Below are 17618 nucleotides of genomic sequence, written 5' to 3'. Positions count from 1 at the left end.
AACTGCACACAGAGGAAGCAGAAACACAACCTTGGAGATCTTCAAGATTTAATTGCACAAGGCTCTGAGCAACCTTATCTATTCTGATGTTAGCCTGGCTTTGAGCCAAGGGTTGAGCTAGATGCCCTCTAAAGGTTCCTTCCAACTTAAAATACTATTTCATACCAGTACAGCAGATTATTTCTATACTTTGTCTATTGTAAAGCAATGTCTTTGGGATAGTGTTCAAACCAAACATGCATCTTCATGACAGGCTCAAGCAAATTCAAACCCAGCTGCCAATAGTTGTCCCACCTCCTCCCCAATACCGCTACTGTGATGTGATGACACTGCTAATAATGACTAGACTTTCCTTACTCCAACACACAGCAGAATGAGTGTCAGCACCAACAGGAGCTAGCATCCTGCAGTTAACCAGCTAAGAAATAAAGTAGGCCTGTCAACATCAATCTAAGATTGCTTAATGCCATCTTTAGCTAATGTCCAAGTAAGAAACTTTTTATAAACCTGCAAGTTTCTTCAAAAAGTAGCAACAGTTCTCAGACTCTGCGCTGCCATCAGAGCTCAGTATCAATATATTATTATAAATAGAAAACAAAGACAGCAGTACGAAAGTAATTTGTTATTATGACACCAGAAGCATCTGTAAACCCAACTAAAACCTTATCTGTAAATATGTAATTATGGACTTAAGCAAAATAGGTGGCAAAAGTTCAAAGATTAGCTTTATTAATGACATTACTGTAATTTACTTTGGGTTAATGTTTTTATTCAGTCAATTTGAAGAAAGTATATACCCTTGCATTCAACAGAAATCTTTAACAAATATTACAGCATTTGATTTATATAACCTCATGAAGTACTCTTTCTGCTCAAAATTTGCCATATTTGACTAACCAAGCAGGTCAGTGTCAGGGCTAGTCACAGTATCAAAATTTAATTATTTGTAATAATCTTTCTGCTGTTTTTCTGGAGTCAGATGTGTTTCTCTATGTCATTAGAATTCACATGTAACAAATACCTAGAACTCTCACAAAAGCCATTTCAGTAATATAACCACAAACACATAAGGAGTAAGAAAAAAAACCTAAGTAATTTATTACAGAGTACATAACATCAACGGTGAGTTCCTGGAAGGTGCACTCCCCTATTTTATTTAATGGAAAATAGAAACAGCATGCTCAGGTTGTTTTTTTTCTTGAACTGCATGCTAAAATGCCTGCAGTTTGCCCAAGAATTTTTGCTCTAGTAAGAAAATTACACCTTACTGTCCCATTCTGAAAGGAGATTCACCCTTTTTGAACTCCTAAATGCAGAACTCAGCCAGGTTTGCTGATGGATGTACTTGTAAAACTTCTCCTTTATCTCAGCATAAATAAGTTGTCCATGCAGCAAAATGAGAACTAATTCTGTTTTAGAAAGTTTTAAACAGGAACAGCAGTATCAAATATTTCATGTGACAGCTGCATATAAAATGTCAGAGCTAGCTGTACTGTCACAACCAAACCCCACCCAAATTTAGACAGACTTGATTATATATTCCTCAATCATCTAGTAAAGGATGCTATTTATTGCCTACTACTCAAGTGCAATACTTGATTTCAGCTTCACTACTGCCAGTCATTTGAACAGTCTTATTGGCTCAGTTACTATTTATGTCTAGCATAAATATTAATAAAAAGACTACAGTTCTGCTCAGACTAGAAAAATAACAGTGTGTCAGATCTGAATTTGAAAGAATGGTGGTTATTTTTTTGTTTGCTTAGTTTTAAATGGCAGGCTAAGCTAACTGTCAGGGGATCACTGACAAAAGAAAGTTTTAATAACTGATGATGTTTTTATTTCTTGCACACTTTGTGCCCTTTTTGCACTCCTCAAAGGAACAAAAAAACAAAGGAAGCAACACATCCTATGAAAATCCAATTTAAAACTTTTATTCACACAGTTCAGTAGTAACGCAACTTCAGCTAGGTCTCACACTCTTATTACATCTCCTTGCCAGAAAGCAGGTAGATCCTTATGCTTCATTAAGCAGACTGGTGAAGTGTGGAAGCAAACCATGTGCAACCTGAGACAATGTTAACACACCAAGCAGCAGAACCATGTTTTCCCCCATAGATTCTACTATAATCTGAAGGTCTTCTGCCTCAAAGTTTAGTAATCAAGATCTACCCTCACCTGTCAATAGTTCCACAGCTAGTGTCAGTGCTTTTATACCTAGCATATAAACCCAGGCCTACGACTAACCCTCCTGCACCATCCATAGCACAGTTGATCTGAAGCTCAGCTAAATAGTAGGACTATATTTGTATTATAACTTTTCTTTCAAAGCCGACTTTCACCTTTGGAAATAGAGAGAAAAATCAAAGAATCTTCATGTTCAAATAAGCAAAAGACCATTTAACGGATCAACTTCACATATAGTAATTACTCTGAAGGAACGGAGTTGGGCTAGCAAAACTCAAAATAAATTTTAAGAAACAGGCTAAAGCAGTAGCTTGATTTTCGAAGCTGTTATTTGGCCAGTAACACATGATCTTACTAAAAAGCACTAAAAAGACAGACTCAGTTGGACTCCATCTTAAGGGTCTGTTCCAACCTAAAAGGTTCTATGATCCTATGACTCACTACCGTGAAATCGTAACAAACGTCATTCTGGACAGATTTTATATCCTTCTACTTTCCAAATAGAGCAGGTCTGTGCTTACAAAGAGTAAGTATTTTGCAATTTAATTAAACAGGTCAGCAAAAATGTTACTTTAAACTCCTCATAGTGTCTCATGATTTTTATCCCACACACTGCCTACATAGCAAGCATTCCAGAACTACAAATTTCTAGAACAAGTGTTTTCCGCACCCAAGCACAGAAACTGGTGTTTGTAAGTGCTGAGATCCTAATAGCAACATTTCTAACTTGTGAAGGATTTACTACCTACTTGATGAAGAAACTAATCAAATACCAACATAAAATGCAATTCACACTTCCAAGTTCACAGGATCCCCCCTTTAGATAAAGCCCACTGTCAAGTACTGCAATTCCCAATAGCACAGATATACTCCATGCAACACAACAAAAAAATTGTAGACTAAACTTCTGGGAAGAAAAAAAAAACACCACCACCACAAACAAAACCAACAAATACAAACCCCTCAGAACAGCCGCTGGCTTTGAATGACCAAGTCAGACAAAGGAGAGAACCCACTAAGAATAGTCTTGTATGCTGCCAGCAGAGAGTTCAAGTGTGGACAAGAGTAATTAATATAAAACTTTCAATGGATGCTTGTCAGCTTTTCAGACTTAAACAGGAGACTTGCACCAAATTAACATACAAAGACACATGCAAAACTTAAAACACAGATTTATAAACTGTTAGCTTCATCTACTGTAAAGGCCTTTCCTCACAACAGTCCTATCCAGTCTTCTGTCAGATGTTAGTATTTCCCAGTTGAAGGCACAAGATGAGTAGTTCCTGTTCCTTCAGCTGATACTGGTCACAGCACAAGCTAAATATGCCATCATTTTTACTGTTTCTGCCATGGGGGCAATAATTTTTTACAGAAGCACATGGCAAGCATACAGTTTGGAAGTATAATCTCTTAAATTTAACACTTCATGACACATTAGCAGACATGAGACAAATCAGAATTCAAGCTGCTAATCGTTCTTGTACTAGTACAAGAAACCCACAGTGAAAACTTGTTGCTACACATCCACTAGACAGGCTGGCCACCAAACATTCCCTGACACCAGCACCTACACTGCTCTACCTCCCTGCAAATTAGTTTTTGTCTTGTGTTCCCAGTCTCCCTTTTTGAAGCCACCCAGAAGTTGCAGTACTTGTCCACCACCACCTTGTATTCTAATTCTGGGGCAGCTGCTGCCACTGACAAAGCTCATGTTCCTTTTCCTCTTCCCAACCGTTTTCATACAGTCAACCAAAGGTTGACAGTACTCTATTCTTAGAAGGTGGCATTAGTCTTGGACATTAGCCCATAGCTACTGGAATTTGAATAGACCAGGAAACTTTGAATGTTAAAAAGAAAGCTGTCTGAACAATATGGTGGAAGAAAATACCTCAGCAACTTAGCCATGCAGTAACGAAGTCTGAATCCCAGATTACATCACTGGCTGAAACCACAGGAGTGACAGATTCTAAAATTACGACAATGACACAGATAAAAGATCTGGGCTAGTTCTCAAGATCTCAGTTGCTGCACACTGACTTACCTGTAAGCTGCTGTCACTTTTGAAAGTTCCCTATCAAATCAAGAATTAATTACAAAAAGCTATTTATTTCCTAGGTCTTCAGTATTGCTCTTAGTAGATGTGTGAAATCAATAGCACACAAGAAAATATATATAAATCATTAAATAAAATTAACATTAAACATTACCTCACAGGAGTAATTGCTTATTAACTAATGTTAGCGTCCTGTGTATTTGTTCAGGTCTACACATCCAATAAACTGCTTTAGATATCCAAGTTGTTACTATATTAAACACATAAGCAAGGGATAACAACTGTATTAATTAGTTTAGTACTGAAATAAAGTGTCAGTTTATATTCAGTATAAGCTCTGAACTCAATGAATTCTAAAAACAAAGTTTATGGTGAAACAAGCAGAGCACATGCTCCACTTTGCAGAACTTAAGGTAGCTTATGTTTAAGGTAACTTTTATTCACTTCTTTTTAAGTATGAATTAAGTTTCCAGCTATTTTAAATACCCTATTAGTGCCTAGTATCTTTTCACGACAAAGGTTATAATCTTTTTTTGAAATCATCTTTTTGCTTAGAATTTGATGCATATGATAAGCAGACACCTCATTTTGCCATGTGCAACTTTATGTACAGAACACTTCACTGACTGAAGCTTTTGAATACAAATTATAACTCATCAAAACTGTTCTTCTATATATATTCTGCAGTTGTTTGAAATTACTGGTTGTACAACTACTGCTATGTAGTAGGACCGTTTTATCATTACATGCATCACTTACACCATAAGCATGCTGTGGACTCAGTATCTCACTATGAAGAGCACCAGTACAATCCCCCAGAAATTGTGAAACATTCAAAATGAATTTGGTACCTTGGAATTCAATCTACTTTAAAAACACTTATCTGTTGAAAAAGAAGACCTCTCAAGAAACACTACCATCGCCTTACAATGGGACAGTGCCATTGTACTTTAAAACCTGAAGCATTTCCTTAAATTAAGATGTAGACATAGTTTCATTTATGCAAAGTGCCAAACCCAGCAAGACCATGACAAGCTGTGACTTGAAACTTTGGATATAAATTTATTTCTTATGCCATAAATTAAGTAAGGGAATTGATGTGTATTTAGAAATGAAAACCACATAGTAATCATGCTGGATGCCTGGTAACTATATGCTACACCATCAGTAGCTAAAATATTTGTGGCTCTAGGTTTACCTAACATGTCAATGCTGACAGCAGCTTGTAAGATTATCAGTCAATTACTTAAATGTCTCAAAGACCAGCCTCCACACTACCATACTCTAAAAGATGTGAATCTCCTCAAACTTCCAAGTCCAGAAACTTGTCAGTGTCATTAATAGCAACTAACTGATCTTTTGTTCAAAATTAAAATAAGATTTAAATTTGCTTCTTAAAAAAAACGTGGTTATCTTCTTTCATACATGAGTTTGAGTGGATATTTTATGTGAACACACTACACAACATAAATGCCAAGCGCTCCAGCAGTAAGAAGCATCTCCTTTGCTCTTGCAAAGTTTACCAAGAAAAGTTACTGTCAATTTCTGCCAACAGGGTACAGCATGCCTCATCCAGATCTCTAAATACACATCCAGTAAACCTCAAGAAATTTAGAGTGCCCTGACATTTTTCTTGACAGTGTTGTTAGCCTTCATGAGCTTTTACTGTTCACTGAGCTATAAAAATATGATGTGCAAAGATGGCAGGTTCAGTGACTAAGAAGCCAAAGAGAACTTCCCTTACTAAGCATACTATCTTAATCACAAAGATACTTCACTAAAAACTCAAACAACGCTCAGGAGGCATACTTTATGCAGGTGGGGAGATACAACAAAAGAACATAGAATTCACAGCATATTTTCATCTCAGGCTCCACTTGTAATTCAGAACAACAGTACTGCTGTATCATCTACAATTATGACAGATCTGACTGTCCCTGCTACCTCATATTACTATGTAACTGTCCAAAAGGTTGGTAAAACCAAGCAGCAAAAAGTGCTCACATCCTGTCAAAGCAGGAAAAGATCTCGTGTAGATCCCAAATAATTTTATTCAAAGCTCTGCTTGTCATGTAACACCAAGGCATTATTCACAAATAAGACAAATGGATACTGTCAACGTTTAAATGAAGGCAAATGCAGTTATACTAAAGGAGATCCTATTACTGCAAAAGTAAGGCAATAAACTTTGGTTCACAAATTCTCAGTCTTCATCCACAACTAACTCAGTGCATTTCATCTTGTGGCTTGAGGACTAAAATCCACAAAAATAAGGAGAATAAGCATACTGGTTTTGACTTAGGTTCACTACAGAAGTCTCCACCTCCACCAAAAAATTGTAAAGACTTACAAAGTGACACAGGCTAACATATGAAATAAAAACCTATCTAACAAAACTAATCTTTCAAAAGCAAACATTTTCAGAACTCAACTCATGAATTTGCTTTCCTGGTTCAGATACCTGTATACTCAATCATATCATTTTGTAACATTTTCCACACAAGGCTACCCACGAGTACTATTTATAGTTAACAGCACTAAAACAGAAATCTGCCTTTTCTTGGTTGCTGTTGTTTAAACAGACTTTGTATTTAACTGTTCTCAAACTGAGAAAACTTTAACATATATAAAAACTTCCAACGCATTAAACCGAGCAGTTTCACCAAAAAACCCAAAAGCAAGGAGTAAGATAGAAACCTACATAAACAGCTGCTTGCTTGGCCTCAGACAAGTTTGTTGTCAAACCCCAATTTAATGTAACCCTAAAAGGTCCTATGTTCCAAGACGGCGGGCAGAGAAAATAACCTAAGTAGTCTCTCATCTAGGAATTAAATGACAGCTTTTGCTAGCAAACACTGGGGCATTTTGGAAGGAATCCCTGTCAATGTCTTTAAGAGCCTTAGAAAGCACATAATGGTTTTGCACAGAGTTTACCAGATTTATTAAGGATCAGTAATTGAATCTGCACACAGGTGAAATCCACTTTCAAAGCATTTCAAGAAATATTTAATCCATCAAGCATACATGCAACACTAATGAGACTTAGGAGCTTATTTTAAGTTCACCTTTCTACAGCACATCATTGGTAGATTCAGAAATCAAGAAGCGTTCAAAATAGCACTTCATTAAATAAAATCTATAAATACTCTTGTTTACTCCCAATTTTGTTATTGCAAGACATTTCTCTCCAGTCATAGCAACTTCTAAAAATTGCATTCCAATACTACATTCATACTGTGTTCTGTCTGCAGTATTAGTACAACTTTACTGTTTCAACTGGAGCCTAATTACCTCCATTCTCCTCTGTCTGGACACCAGGCTGGCAGTTACGCTTCTTGTCCACTATCACCTCTCATTCATGAAAGGGCTAGGTAAAAAAGGATTCTTCCTAGTCTAGTCTACAACCTGTAAATTACCCTAGCATAAGGAAACACAGGTATGAGACTCCCTGGTCTGGGAACAAAACCAAATTTCTTCCTCCATTTGCTGATCAAATGCCCTAATCAACACACTCCTTGAGAAAGATTGGCACTATCTTCTATTCAAGCAATCGTTTTTAAATGGGTTTTGAACAGTTTGACATGTCTACCAACTGAACCTCACAGGTTGAGCATCCAATTCAGCAGTAAACTGTGACACTGAAATGCAGAAGCAAAGAATCATAATTTGCAGCCATAGTCCCCTGCAGCCACTGATATTCATTTCCAGTATTCCATTTGCATAGGCAAATGTATTTCTGCTCCTCCTCATGCTTTCATTCAGGTCCTTAACAAACATTTATGACATACCAGTTAAAATGACTACTCTAGCAGCAAACTGAATCCAAACAGGACAGCCAATTTGACTATTCAACCAGTAGAAAACTGAATTAGGCATTTAGAAGTGCCAGAGAGAGGGCAAAACCATTCAGCCAACAACACAGGGCTTCCAGAATGGCTTAGCTGCTCATTAGACAACATGTACTGCTTATTTCCAGCATTCTGATGTGGATTTAGAAAGGAGGCAAGAGCCTCTTGAGTTTTACTGGAAACTATTAAAAAAGCCCAGAGACTCAGAACCCCCACAGTTGTGATGGGTAACAATCTGTATAAGCCAAAGAACTACAACAGCTTCATCCATGCAAAGAAACCCAACACATGTTGTATGCAGGGAATTATTTTCTCAACTTTGCAAAGAAAAGATGGGATACAGGTAGCCATTTGATTCCCACAGTACTTTAATTCCAAGAAATAGAACATACTACATTCTAGATGATCTTAGGAATTACAAACGTGCTTCACAGCTTTAACAGAAATTTTCATTACAGTACATTGATTTCTTCTTTAAAAGCAATCTGCTTAGAGCAATGATTGTAAAAGACTTCCTGTCCACTCTGGTTGCCTAGATACTGTTATATTTCACTAAAGATTTAATCAGGTACCTTTGCTAAGTATATTACACACTTCAAAGGCAGTACTCCATTTCTAAAAAGCATGTACGGAAAACTAATGAGGTAAGAATTTACTTTATATACTGAAGCACCAGTTATATATGGTGTTGATTCCTTTAAATAAGTAGCTTTATAAAAAGCATTTTTAATTTCAATATTAATTTACATAGTGACACCTAATACTACAGTTTACATGCATCTCTAAATACAAATACATAGCTCCCATATATAGAGCTATGTCAGCACTGCTACTTGATTAAGTTCATACTGAAACCTACAGGAAATAGTCTTATTCGGAGCTTCAATGACTCTTCAATTACGAAAGCCAGAAAAGGAAAGCTATTTATTTGCCTATCATATGTTTAACAACCCATCTCTTATTTAGCAAATTGATTCTTAAATGCTCTATGCCAGCTACCTCCATCAGTTGAGATCCTGAAAGAATTCTATCAAAAGAACATTTTAACAGTTACACAAAAATACGGTTTTTCAGGAAAGGGCCTAGCCATCATTTAAACCAAAGTGAAACAGAAAGTCAAAAGCTGACCTGAACAGATAACATACTCCCAAATCAAAGAATAACGCATATGGGTATCTGTGAAACTAGGTGATTTTTAGGCCATTTTGCTGGGACACCACAAAGAGATAAATGATACTTTACCTCCTGTTTCATACACAATCTATAGACAATTCCAGAGATTTTGTAGCTGGCTCCACAGCTTTACAAATGCCAATGGCAAAGCCATGATCATGGGAAGCACCCTCCAAATCCCCAACTCTTAACACTTCTTAACAGCTATAATGTGAGAGGGTTATGAGCAGTCACAATCATGGATAATTAGACTATAACATCATAATCATTCCTTCATTTTCCACCCTGAATTTTGTTAAAAAACTTGTTTTGCCTTGTCTGGTCCTACTTAATGGGCAAGGAGAACAAAATTTTCGTACAAGAAGAGAGAAGTTAAAATCTTTTCTTACATTGTAAATTGTCTCAGCAACAAGAGATTATTTTTTTGTCTTAATCGTCTAACATTTCAATATCTTAATTATTCTCCCACTCAGAAACATCACTAAGTAGAGCCATTTCAAAACCTGCATTTTCCTGAAAATTTTCCACTCAAAACTTCTGTCTCTCACAAGTTCAAAGTTCTGATTCTTTCAACTGCTCTGTATATTACCAACTTAAAAACTTTTTTGATACAGGATCTCTCAGGTTAAGCCAACTGACTTTTCCACTGACAGAATAACAAAACAGTAATTTACACAAAGCCTGAGGAACAGCAGGACACTGCACAAAGGCAATAAATAGAACAGCTGACCTCAGGTAAAGCTGGACAATGACTAAGATTCAACCTTAAAATAGCAAGCTTTTCATCAATACAAGTTGTCCTACATATACACATCTGGGGTGAAGAAAAAAAAAACTTTTACCAGCTAATTATCAAATCATTTCAGATCTTTATTTCAGCATTTCCATGGCAGAAAAACTTCACACAGAACATCTTAAATGCCTCTTTTCTACTTCCAGTTTTCTATTTTGACATTTGACAGGATAGCGTATTACAGGAAACACTGTAGATGCACACCAAACTCACCAGCAAAACTGACTTTGGAATTTCAAGCCCTCTGAAGTTGGACTCATGGCTTGGTTTCAAAATATTTAGCGAGGCTTTAACATGTGCTGACTATTCCCAGAGGACCAAAACAACTAAAATGTAAAATGTGGCAGCAAAAGAACAATTCACTTTGGTGATGTGGTATGATACCAGCAGATTCTTAACTCTTTCTAGCACAAAGCCCAAGTTCAAGTTGTACCAAAAAAGCTATGCAAGGAGTTGCTTCTGATATGAGCTAAAAGTAACTTCTCAAAAGTAGGTTAGCTTAAATATGCAGTCATTTCAGAATCTATAGGACTGAAGTAAACTGACGTATCAGAACAACGACAACAACAAACTGCACCACCAGAAAAAGCAGGAAGAAACTATTTGAGTCAGAGTAATTACAGAACTTACATGTAGTCTTGAGCACCACTGATACTGGGAGTGAATGGCTTACCAAAAGTACCTTACCACAGCATTTCTGGTCTCTTATTTGGGACCCAGTGAAAATATTACATGGTTTTTAAAAGACAACTTGAAGGAAAATATTTTTTTTTTAAACTTAAAATGTTTTCTAACTCTTAAAATGTATTTTAAAAAACCTTAATGCCTGATGCAAAAGGTAAGTGATTTTTATATACCTGTAACTACACCTTTTAATCAAGAGACAAAAAAAGCAGTCACCACTACTGGTATCACAACATAGTACAAAACATACAGTTCCTCCTTAACTCTTTCTAAAACAACAATCACTTAAGTGAATTTTTTCCTAAGGATGTTAGAGAATTAAAAACATTATACAATCAAAAATGATGTTTTTATGAAAAATTCTTCCAAAATTAAGATTTAAAATAATGCAACAGATGACCTGAAATCACTAAAGATAATGTATCCTGTAGTGAAAAAAAATCTATGCACACATTACAAACCACTATTAGGATGTTGTAAATTATACCAACATTGAAATGGAAAAAGACAAGCATAAAAGAACCTAAACTGCAATTGCACACACAGCCATAGCTGAATGGCTGTGTTTTCTGTACATCCATAAGTTTCCTTTCACAAAGCAAGGGGGATTATTACACTATGGGAATCTAGCAATTTTGACTTTGTTCCTTGAAATTATTGTTACATTTAGTACAAAGACTTGAGGATTTCATAGCCTTAACTACAAAGTCAGACATAAAAGTCCACATAAATAACATCCTGATTGTCAGAGACCAATTGTACCATATTAAAATGCAAGAGAGCTCCTAGTGCAGAACTCCTGCTAAATCTAAGCAACAGGCAGAAAGTTGGGGGGAAGCAGACAAACAAGGAAAAAAAACCCCTGAAACAAAACAAAACCAACACACAAAACCATTAGACACTTCTTTTAGGTACCACAAAACAGCTTTTAAATAAGAAGCAAACTTGGTAAACATCTATAGATAGTTGTCTGTGAAGGTGAGACAGGAAATCCTGCCAGAAATGTTTTAGACTAGGCAAGTATAAAGATGAGGTCAACAGCTCTGAAAATGTGCAATGTCTGTTTGCGAGAATAAGGCTTTTTTGGGAGCTTTGATAAGTTCAGACTTCGAAAGTCTTTTTTTTGTCTGAAAGTATGAAGAGAATACTCTGGAGGAAAGGCAAGACAAGTAATGGTACAAACAGCGTATCTGATGTGTGGTCAGGTCTGGAGCAAGAGAGGTATTGCCAAGGACTGCAAGGATCACACTGCTGAAAAGATGAATATCCAGTGGGAGTCAGTTGACTGAGCAGGCAAAGATGCAGGTCTGTAACAAAAGAAAAGCAGCCAGAAAAAGACACCTGCAATATGAAGATTTAGAGGAACAGTGGAATAGAATTGTTTTAGTTAAAGATTTAAGGAACAGAAAGAACTGCAATGAAAAAGACAAAGAGCAGTACTATGTCTTAAGTTAAAAAACAGGTATCTTTAAGATCAACAAGTTTCAGTATGGACCACAAGGATCTATTCAGGAGTGAAAAATGGCTCTGTTGCTCCTAAGTACAGAGGTATTCATTTAACTTCAATCTATAAACATGATTATTCAGAAAGAAGACAGATAATTAATGGTTGACAAACATACAGTTTGTGACCTGCTGGATACCAGGATCCACTTCTAAAGAACATTTAAGAAACATCTATCGACTTTTTGATCCAAGATACTAAGAACCTGAACACTGAATTTGCTATATTAGGTGAAGAACACGATAATCCACAAGACAAAGTGCTAATCCTATAAACTCATGCTGCCAGTTTGAATGTATTCAGAAAGCCTGATGAGCTAACCTCATACCAGAAGGCTTTCTACTAAATGAGGTACTGCTTGTTCTCTTGCAGTTGGCATAAATTCCATCTTATGTGCTTTAGCTAATTTAATAGAAACGTACTTGTAAATCCACACCTGATCTGGGTCACATGTATATTAATGCAGCACACAGATCGGTCACACAGAACCACCATCACCCAACATGAGTAGAATTACATTCCTTCTGCAAGCATCACTGGAATTCTTATTTGTTCAACACTAAAATTAAGATGAGGAACCATGAAAGAGAAAAACAACTTAGGTCTACTGCTTTCTCTACTTGGAAGCCAGCCAAAATATACATTGCTGTTCTAAAAATCACACTAAGTATATAAGTATACCTATAAGAAACAACAATGGCAAAAATACTATAAAACAAAATATTATTTCAATGAGGAAACAGAAGTTTAAGAACTGTCAACTTAACAAAAACATTAAAGTGCTTAAGTACTTTTGTATGTTACATTTTTAATGCTGTATGTGGTTTTTTGAGTTCCCATGACATTTAAGTGATATAATTTTGAATGACAGAAGCCTATTTATTTAATGATTTTAAAAAACCTAAATTTCTGTGTATAAACAAGCATTCTGAATTTGCCTTACAAACTACATGCTCAAATTCAGCCTACTTCTAATAATGAGGACAGTGCTCAGAAATTTTCCAGTAAAGGTTCTCTTGCTGCTGGGATAGCACATTGAAGTGTGTAGGATTACAAGGTTAAAATACTGCTGTACATGGATCTCATTCAGAATCCAGTATTTTTATCCCATGGCCTGCAAATTTGTGCAAAATGATAAACCAATTCACAAATATGTTGAAAGTTAGATATTCCAGGCCAATACTACTTTGCTCAACTTAAATATGTCAGCTTCTTTCTAGGAAGAGAACAACAAAATATATATCTAGCATGGATCAGTGATATTGCTCACAAAGTCGTAGTGTAGGTACAGTAATGTCACATCTATCTCTTAATTAAATCAATGCAATTTCCTGTTTTAGAAAAACCTCCAGGAAAACATATAATGTAAGAAATTACATTTTAAGGCTAGAATTAGGCTGATTTTATAAAAACATGTTCCCTTAATTGCACATTCTAGCTCAAGCTTCAGTAGGATTCTCTAATTACTACACAAAGATATAATTTTTATGGATGCTGGAATAAATCCATCCTATTGGGTTAATAGGCACACAGCTACATGCTCTTTATCTACATAGTAAAGTATTTTAGATGTCTCTCACACACTGTATTTTCCTGGTAGCAGCCCACAGTTTGCACTTTTCCTTTCATTTCAGTATGTTTTTGACAGAACAAACCCATACATAGATGCAGGAGTACAACCAAGTAAATGATAAACTATGACATACGGGCTGAACAAGCAATTGGGAACAGTGAGAAGACAGTGACTCTAGTGGAAGTAACTTTAAATAGTTTTTGCCATCAGATAAGGCATTCACATAACATTTAAGACATCTGACACAGTTACAAGGAAAAGTAACAGAAAAACTTTCACTCGAAGACATGCGAAATACACAAATACATGCATAGATGTATATACAATACCTCGAAGATCAGTAAACATGTAGGTAATTTTTGTTTATATGATGATTCAACTACTGATCCTGAAGAAGTTAGCCTGCTAGTTTTCAAACCTCCTTTTACTAGGGGAAAGGGAAATACTAAACCAACTGAACTACTGCTTAGAACACTATGAGAAAACATATATTTGAGCATTTGTTATGTATACTAAGATTTCATGAGATTCCAGCAGAAAAACATACTTTTCTCAAAAGCTGTTCTGCATTATAAACAATTTATAAAACTTAAAAATAGAAGATCATAACACAGGGCTTTAGACGTAACAGCATTAAACAGCTGAAAATGGTGACCAAATTAATCCTAAAATTTAAAGCATCTTTCTACAGATGGCAACTTTATCCATATCCCCAGAATATAAGAGAAACAAAGATGACTACCAAACTACATGTACTAGAACTTCCACACAGAAAAACAGAAGACTGAAAAATAATTTTTAATGCCTTGTCAAAAGAAATATAAAGCATTACTCTGACACCTTTGAAAAAGTCAATAACATCTTCTGCAGTACTGTTACTGAACGCACACAGGATAACCTTTCCGTGCAGCAATCTGAGGATTCCAGAGGTATACAGGACTAGGCACAGCACCAACCAAAAGCCTACCACTTTCTGGAAAACAAACCAATTAAAAAAAGCTCTAATAGTTTTCCTCACAACCAAATTTTACAATCCATAAACACATTTTAAGACATTCCTTTTTCCTATACTAGTTTGTTTCATCTCTTCGTCTACACGTGAAAAAGCTTCACTTTCCTGTTCCCTTCTGGAGCTATTTTAGAATTTCACAACAGAAAGAAGTTATTTAAGAGGTCTATTACAATGTCTGCAGTGAACAAAGCACACCAGATGAGTAATCTAGCATAATCAACGTCGAGGTTTGCCTGAAACTGTAGCTCTGGGAAAGGAAGGGCTGCACGAGGAAAGCTGCAACTGAAAAGCTTCTTAACTCAGGATTAGGCGGATCCAGTCTGGTTTAGCTATATGGGATACACTGCAAAACTCCCTACATCATCAATACAATACAAATCTTTCAGCATTCAGCTGTATGCAAGTCGTACAGTATTTTTAGTTCTGCACAAACGTATTTATAATTAAACCTCTTTCTTTTCTCTTGTATAGACATTTTTAAAATCATCTAATTTTACTTATCTTTACAACCAAGCATATCAGTTAAAATATACAAGAAAGTCAGCTTCAAGTACTTGTTAGCAAAACTCGGCAATACATGACAGCATATTATGTAGGTCACGTAATTTGTGGGTCACAGATTTGAAACCCCATCTAGGTTATACTCCCCAGGCAACTTCCACAAAAATAAAACATCACCAGAAGTTAAATGGTGCTTTGCCGTGTGCTCCTTTGATGCCTTCCACACTTCATTCTTGCAGCAACAGTTTATACGTTCAGGTATACAAGAAACATTAACAGCGAACCATCCTCCTAGTATCTCTTCCTCTGAACCGAGGCATGCAGAACCCACGTCACAAGTTTCAGATGTTATCCCCTTCAGATGGAAGCCAGGGCCCGCTTTCAACAAGGGGCCCGGGGCAAACGAGCCCGCCCCGTTACCCCAGCGAGCCCTGTCTCTAACCCGGGAAGAAGCCGAGGCGCCCATCTTCGTATACGCCGCTGTGTCCCCCCTCCTCACCCCGGGAACTTCTGAGGGGCCATGAGCACAAAGCCCACTGAGGCGTTACCAGCGGCGACCGCCCGCCCAACCGCCCTGCAGCCCCCCGCGGTGCCGCCTCAACGGCGCCCCAGTTCGGCTGCCACCTGCCCGGCGTCACCTCAGGCAGGGCGGCGCAGGGAAGAGGGAACACCTCACCCCAGGGCTATGGGGTTACTTCATGGGACCATCACCCCCGCCAGCCCTTACCTAAGAGGAGCAGCTTCACCTCCCTGGCCGCCTTCTCGCCATCCTCTCGCAGGTTCCTGTCGATCATCTTGCTCCTCTCCACCGCCGCCTTGTCCTCGGCGCTCAACGTGCAGCCCATGTTGGCGAGAGGGCTGGTTTTACTTCGCCAGAAGAGAAGCGAGGAAGCAGTGGGGCTTCGCGCGCGGAGCCACAGGAGAGGCGCTGAAGGAAGGAGGTGGGGAGTGTCTCCGAGCTCTTTCTGCTTCCTTCCCTCCCTCTCACCTGAGACGCAACGGCGGCGGAGACACCAAACACCGAGTTTACCTCACTCACAAGCGAGCGCAGGGGAGCGGGAGGCTTAGCCTGAAACCCGCCCCGGGATAAGCGGAGCGGGAGCAACAGCAGGACCCACGCACCGACCGGGGCCGTTGCGGGCCGAGAGGAGGCTGCTGCTCCCGCGGCACCGCCCCCGCCTCGACGGAGGCGATCGGCGGCGCGCACCGCCCACACGGCGGCGCGGAGCGGGGTTGAGGCGGGGCGGTCGGGGGCGAGAGCGCGCACAGCGGGAAGGGCGGGGCGGCGCGAGCCACGCGTGCGCATTGCATCGGCGGGCCGTTGTAGGGGGAAAAAAGAGGAGGGTGGGGAAAAAAAGGGGGGGGGGGGGGGCAACGGAACAGTGTAACACAACGGGAACAAAACGGAAATGGTGTTTAAAACGGGCCCGGCGTAAGGAAGATGGCTTTCCCCCCATGAGGTGGTGCCGCCGAAAGCCCGCCTCACCTGCCGGCGGCGCGGGGTGAACCGTTGAGCACTCGAATTTAAACGTTTCTGGGCGGGCGGTTCCATTGGCCGGTGGGGCGGGGGAGCGCCGGGCAGGGCTGTACCACCACCCGCAGGGGCTGTTCCATGGGGAGAGGTCACTTGAGGCGTGGCGGGGAGCGGGAGGTGTTGGAGGAAGTGTTCTGCTCGGCCGTAGTCGGTGCTGTGTGGTCGCGACGTGGGACCCTTCTCCCTGCGAGAGGGGCTCAGGGTCCGGCCCCTACCGGCGTTGAGTGCCTGTGAGGGAATCGTCCCCTCAGGAGCGGGACGGGGCTAGGGCAGCGCAGGGTTTGCTGCTGTTGATGCTCGCCGGTCAGCTGCGTGTTCCCCCACGGAAAGAGAGCCAGGGGAAACGATCCCACCCCACGGCCCAGAACTATTCCATTAACTTCCATTTCATGTGCCTGTTTACTTGCACAGAGCTCGAGTGTAGTCGTGCACACCCACATCAGATCCAGGGGTTGTTTTGTTGCTTGACTGTTGTGTTCTTTAATATCAAACCCCTAAGACCATACAGCGCTCGCAGGTCTTTCCCCAGCATGCATGTACTGAGGTGTTTGGAGTAGAAAGATCTTGTTGCCTTGTACCTGAGATCATCTGGTCCAACCTCCTGCCCAAGGCCAGGTCAGCTGAGCTACTGCGTGACCCCTGGCTCGACTTGTGAGCGAAGCCAGCTTGAAACAAAGTGCATTTCACAGAATATCATAGATAAAACAGCCTGTACATGAAATAAAATGAGATAAAATCTCAGCAAAGTCTCAGTCA

General features: G+C 39.0%; 1 protein-coding gene across 2 annotated transcripts in view; it reads right to left on the bottom strand.

The window, feature by feature from the left end:
* Nucleotides 1-16554, bottom strand: part of LOC133219208 (guanine nucleotide-binding protein G(i) subunit alpha-1) — a 35834-nt gene extending 19280 nt beyond the window's left edge. The window contains exons 1-2 of one of the 2 annotated variants that reach the window (XM_061366374.1): nucleotides 16317-16554; nucleotides 16056-16195 (exon numbers count right to left, since the gene is read on the bottom strand). In XM_061366374.1, coding sequence (XP_061222358.1) covers nucleotides 16056-16173 — 118 coding nt within the window. In that variant the 5' untranslated portion in view covers nucleotides 16174-16195; nucleotides 16317-16554. The other variant, XM_061366373.1, reaches the window with a different exon arrangement.
* Nucleotides 16555-17618: the final 1064 nt, after the last annotated feature.

Source organism: Neopsephotus bourkii, unplaced genomic scaffold, assembly GCF_033783945.1.
Source record: "Neopsephotus bourkii isolate Nb327-2 ecotype Australia unplaced genomic scaffold, CSIRO-AGI_Nbou_v1 NB_1328, whole genome shotgun sequence".
NCBI lineage: Eukaryota > Metazoa > Chordata > Aves > Psittaciformes > Psittacidae > Neopsephotus > Neopsephotus bourkii.
This window is presented reverse-complemented; position numbering and strand designations above follow the sequence as displayed.